Source organism: Etheostoma spectabile, chromosome 15 (assembly GCF_008692095.1).
Source record: "Etheostoma spectabile isolate EspeVRDwgs_2016 chromosome 15, UIUC_Espe_1.0, whole genome shotgun sequence".
Lineage (NCBI taxonomy): Eukaryota > Metazoa > Chordata > Actinopteri > Perciformes > Percidae > Etheostoma > Etheostoma spectabile.
In genome coordinates this window covers 21,463,128-21,468,295 of record NC_045747.1, presented here as the reverse complement: position 1 = coordinate 21,468,295, position 5,168 = coordinate 21,463,128, and the positions used below count along the sequence as shown (strand labels likewise).

The 5,168-nt window shown below is 41.3% G+C and overlaps 1 protein-coding gene across 2 annotated transcripts in view; it reads left to right on the top strand.

The window, feature by feature from the left end:
- The window catches only part of c15h16orf87 (chromosome 15 C16orf87 homolog), a 58,129-nt gene that overhangs the window by 1,910 nt on the left and 51,051 nt on the right, over positions 1-5,168 (top strand). For both annotated transcript variants that reach the window (XM_032537901.1, XM_032537902.1), the window contains exon 2: positions 2,752-2,851. In XM_032537901.1, coding sequence (XP_032393792.1) covers positions 2,752-2,851 — 100 coding nt within the window. The remainder of the gene's footprint in view (positions 1-2,751; positions 2,852-5,168) is intronic.

Here is a 5,168-nt window from a genome sequence, read left to right as displayed (position 1 = left end):
CTCTTGCACAGCTACCAGAAGACTTAGAACTTTCAGACAGGCTGCCCATGTCACATCTACGTCGTCAAGCTCAGTTGGAGGCTGCACAGTAACGCTCAGCTGTCACCGAAAAAGAGCTTCTAATTGACTTCTCTGGTCTCTGTCAAAGTCTAAGACATTGCAGTGTCCATTTCTTTCACTGTCTGTTATTTTCCTGGAGGGAGGAAGGGATTTAATAGTGTCTTCTTCTTCATTTGATTGCATCTTTCTGCAGAAACAGACATATCTGTTGATTAAATCACCTAGGCTTAATCGATTCGTTGACAAAATCATGTGTTAGTTGACTAAGAATTTCTATAGACCTCAACAGTCCCACCCCTCTCCAATTTCAATGACTATACTCCATAGGAAATGTCATTCTTATATGAGGCAAAACAACAAATTATCCGTGCATTTATATGGAACTAAGCTTTAGGAGCTTTCCCTCTTTACTCTCCTCCCTGTTACATTGCATTCGAAGATCAACATTTTTTAACTGTCTTGATGGACGGCATCCGGAAAAACCAACCGCTACATTGAGTTGTTAAAACCTTTCTTTTTAGTTAACTCTGTGTACAAAAACAATGTTCTCAATGCTCAAGTTCACGTGTAGAGCCCTTGGTGATACTTTTAACAAAGTTTCATGTTGTGTCGAGCCTTCTTAGTGTTTTAAAAATAGCAATTTTGATGCTATCATAGTAGCGCCCCTAGCTCTCCCACTCAAAAGGCTATTTGACCGAGACGAGAATACGTAAATTTTAAAAAGGGCGTTTCCGTCCTAATTATGCTTTTAAACGAAAGTTTGACTTGGGTATATATTCACAAAGAGACCCTGGATTGCATTTTGGTGAGAGTTACGCTTTAAGTCTTTCTGGAGAGACTGTCTGAAAATGTGTGAAAATGTGTGTTTCTAATAAGCGTATAACCTGCTGTGCTCCGACTCCATTTTTTCTTGTTTTTATGGAAACGACAGGTCTGGCTACTCTGCTTGTCATTTTTTTCCAGAAAAGTTTAACCTTTTTTAACATCAAAAAGATGCTCTGAGCTGCAAAAAAGAAGTCAGTAGTGGTGTTTAAAAAAGCGCTCAGTACTTTTTTGAAAACACGTTTTACTCCACAGGATTACAATGTAAAGACGCTGGCAGCTTAAAAAAGACTCCAAGTGTGAACATAGCCTTATAGATTAAATCATATGAGAATGTGTGATAGTAAGTGTGAGTAATAAGCATTTTACGTGTTAATTCTATAAGCCGTTCTTACCATCCTTTGGTCAAAGCTAATGTTTTCAATCTCTCTCTGTCTGCAAGGGTCAAAGCCTTGACAGTAATGACATTCTGTAGAGTTGCAACAATTAGTTGACTAATCAATTAGTTGATAGTAGGGCTGCACGATTATGGCCAAAATGATAATCACGATTATTTTGATCAAAATTTTGATTGCGATTATTTTCACGATTATTTGTTGATTTTAACCAAAACAAATTTCATCATCACATATGACTGCGAGAGGGAGTGTGATGGACGCTACTCACAGAGAGACGGCTGATCATTATGAACGGGTCGAACGGCGGATTCATACGTTGTGTGTATGAAACGTCTGTATCTTCACTGCATTTTTATGAACTATGATATTCTGGCCATGGGTCACATCTCTGGCCCAGGTCCAGCAGCTCCGTCTCTCACGCTGTTACTCTACCAACTGAAGTTAGTTGCATTCAATAACTTCTTCTGTGTTCTTCACCGTGGCCGCCGCGATAGCAGAGTAACCCGCGGAAACACTGGTACAAATACAGGTTTGCCCCTCATACTTAACAATATACAGCTGTGTTAATAATAATAATGAAAACTGTAGACAAATGTCAGAAGTGTGGACGGGGCCGCTGTGTGGCCGGGCTGCACAGAGATTAAGTGGAGAGTAGAGGAGAGATCCCACATAGGCACGGCTTTACAGAAGAAATGGGTCATGTAACGCAAAATTAAACCATATCCATATTAACAACATTGCAGCGGATCCGAGGACATTAGCACCGGTGTGTCCTAGAGGAGCTAACAGCTAATAGAGGCTACTAGCACCGACTAGCACTGCTCACTGCTGTTGTCTGAAAAACAACAGACGGGTCAAAGTGTTGCGTTTACTAGTAAACTGGTAAACCTTAAGACCGACATAACCGACTGCTATCTGTTGAGTTTTCCTCCCGTTACTCTGTCCTCTGTGACTGTCTACATCTAGAAACTAAGCTGCGCGGGGTGCAGTGAACTACTCTGACTGGCTCATGAGCAGACAGCGGTTGACGGAGCGGAGATGGGCTTTGCAAAAAACCCGGAGCGTTCTATGAAATGACGCTTTAAAAAAAATAATCGCTCGATCACGCAAATTTGATCGTGGGAAGTCAAAATCATGATTGCGATTAAAATTTGATTAATTGTGCAGTCCTAGTTAATAGACAGAAATAACCACCAACTGTTTTGAAATCAATGAATTGTTAAATCAGAAAAAACTTTTCAGTCTCTCAAATGTCGAGGTTTCCTGCTTCATTTTGTTTTATATCGTATTAAATTAAAAAACTTTGGGTTTTGGACTGACCAAAAAAGACATTTAAACACATCACCTTGGACTTTGAGAAACTTGAATGAACTTTGTTCACTATTTTCTGACATTTTGTAGACCAAACAATTTATAGAGAAAATAGTTGCAGCCCTAATCTTCTGTATGTTTCCTTTTCAATTCTCTTTAGATTCCAGTTGCGTGCAAGTCCTGCCCATGTGGTTATGTGTTTATTAGCAGAAAACTCCTAAATGCCAAGTTAAATGAGCGCTCCTCTCCAGCCATAGCAGGTAAGGTTCAGCTTGCAAAAGCTAATTAATTATGTCTGGAAATGTAGTTCAACCTTGTGTTTAATGGTTGCTTGATTCTTTTCATTGTGTGATGAGCATAGTAATATTAATTCTATTACATACAGAAATACAAACAAGCCAGGGCTTTTTCCTCTATCCCAGAATACATGAGCAGTGAAGCCAGACCTTACTCGAGGTATGACTGCGCTGTGGAGATAGGCCTGGCAATGCGAGACTATAGGGGATGTGAGTGGAAACACAACCAACATGCTGACACACATTAAAGACGAGGAAAAAACGGAATCCTTATCACTGCTGCTTCAAAGCAGGAGCAGAACGGGATGAAACAATCACTGAAGCAGTGGACAATTGTATTACATATTATTATACTAATGTATTGTAATTGGTTACACCTTGCCTATATTATCTTATAGCCAAGGTATACCTAATTGTTAAACCTCCGAATGCAAAAGGTTTTAGGGTAGGGCTCGAATATTTGACGTGGGGTCTTAAAAAGTCCAAAGTTTTAAAATCCATCAAGATTTTTGAAACTCAAAAAGTCTTAAATTTATATTGTGTTCTAGGTGTTAAAAGACAATTCTGGCAAAGTTAATCTTTATTGCTATAAATATATAAGTACAGCCAAATTGATGTAAATGTGCTGTATTTATATAGCGCTTTTCTAGTCTTAACGACTACTCAAAGCGCTTTTACATCATACAGGATACATTCACCATTCACACACATTCATACACTGTGGCCGAGGATGCCGTACAAGGTGCCACCTGCTCATCAGATAAACATTCACACACATTCATACTCCGATGCGCAGCACCGGGGGCAACTTGATGCGGTCAACACTGAGTATCTGCAGGTGTGTGTGTGTGTATTAGGGCTGCACAATTAATCGAATTTTAATCGCGATCACGATTTTGACTTTCCATGATCAAATTTGCGTGATCGAGCGATTATTTTTTTTAAAGCTTCATTTCATAGAACGCTCCGGGTTTTTTGCATAGCCAATCTCCCGCTCCGTAAAGCCGTCTGATCATTAGCCATTCCCTGCTCATTCCCTGCACCCCGTGCATCTTAGTTTCAAGATGTAGACGGTCCCAGAGGACAGAGTAACGGGAGGAAAACTCAACAGATAGCAGTCGGTTATGTCGGTCTTAAGGTTTACCAGTTTACCAGAAAACGCAACACTTTGTCCCGTCTGTTGTTTCTCAGACAACAACGGTGACCAGTGCTAGTCGGTGCTAGTAGCCTCTATTAGCTGTTAGCTCCTCTAGGACGCACCGGTGCTAATTTCCTCGCATCTGCTGCAATGTTGTTTATAGGGATATGGTTTAATTTTGCGTTACATGACCCATTTCGTCTGTAAAGCCGTGCCTGTGTGGGATCTCTCCTCTCCTCTCTCTCCTCTTACTCTCCGCGCCCGGCCACACAGCGGCCCGGTCCACACTTCTGACATTAGTCCACAGTTTTAATTGTTATTAACACAGCTGTATATTGTTAAGTATGAGGGGCAAACCTGTATTTGTACCAGTGTTTCCGCGGGTTACTCTGCTATCGCGGCGGCCACGGCGAAGAACACAGAAGAAGTTATTAAATGCAACTAACTTCAGTTGGTAGAGTAACAGCGTGAGAGACGGAGCTGCTGGACCTGGGCCAGAGATGTGACCCATGGCCAGAATATCATAGTTCATAAAAATGCAGCGCAGTGAAGATACAGACATTTCATACACACAACGTATGTATCCGCCGTTCGACCCGTGCTGGACCCGTTCATAATGATCAGCCGTCTCTCGGTGAGTAGCGTCCATCACACTCCCTCTCGCAGTTATAAATGCCTACGTGACAGTAAAATTTGTTTTGGTTAAAATCAACAAATAATCGTGATGAAAATTTGATAAAATAATCATGATTATCTCTCTGTGTGTGTGTGTGTGTGTGTGTGTGTGTGTGTGTGTGTGTGTGTGTGTGTGTGTGTGTGTGTGTGTGTGTGTGTGTGTTGTGTGTGTGTGTGTTGTGTGTGTGTTGTGGTGTGTGTGTGTGTGGTGTGTGTGTGTGTCAACTAATACAGATGGAAGGTTAGGATTCCGTCCAAACACTAATTGATATGGACTGTATCCCTGAACATTCAGCATACTGTTCTTAGCTATGAGGGCCAAGTCAAGGGCAGTGTGCCAGTCACATCCATTCTCTCGTTTGACCTTCTGGATGATCTCAGTCAGTGTTTGGTTGTGTCTCTCAAGCAGTCCGTTGCTCCAGGGGCTGTATCCTGCTGTAGTTTTTGTCTCAATGTTAAAGTTTTCAG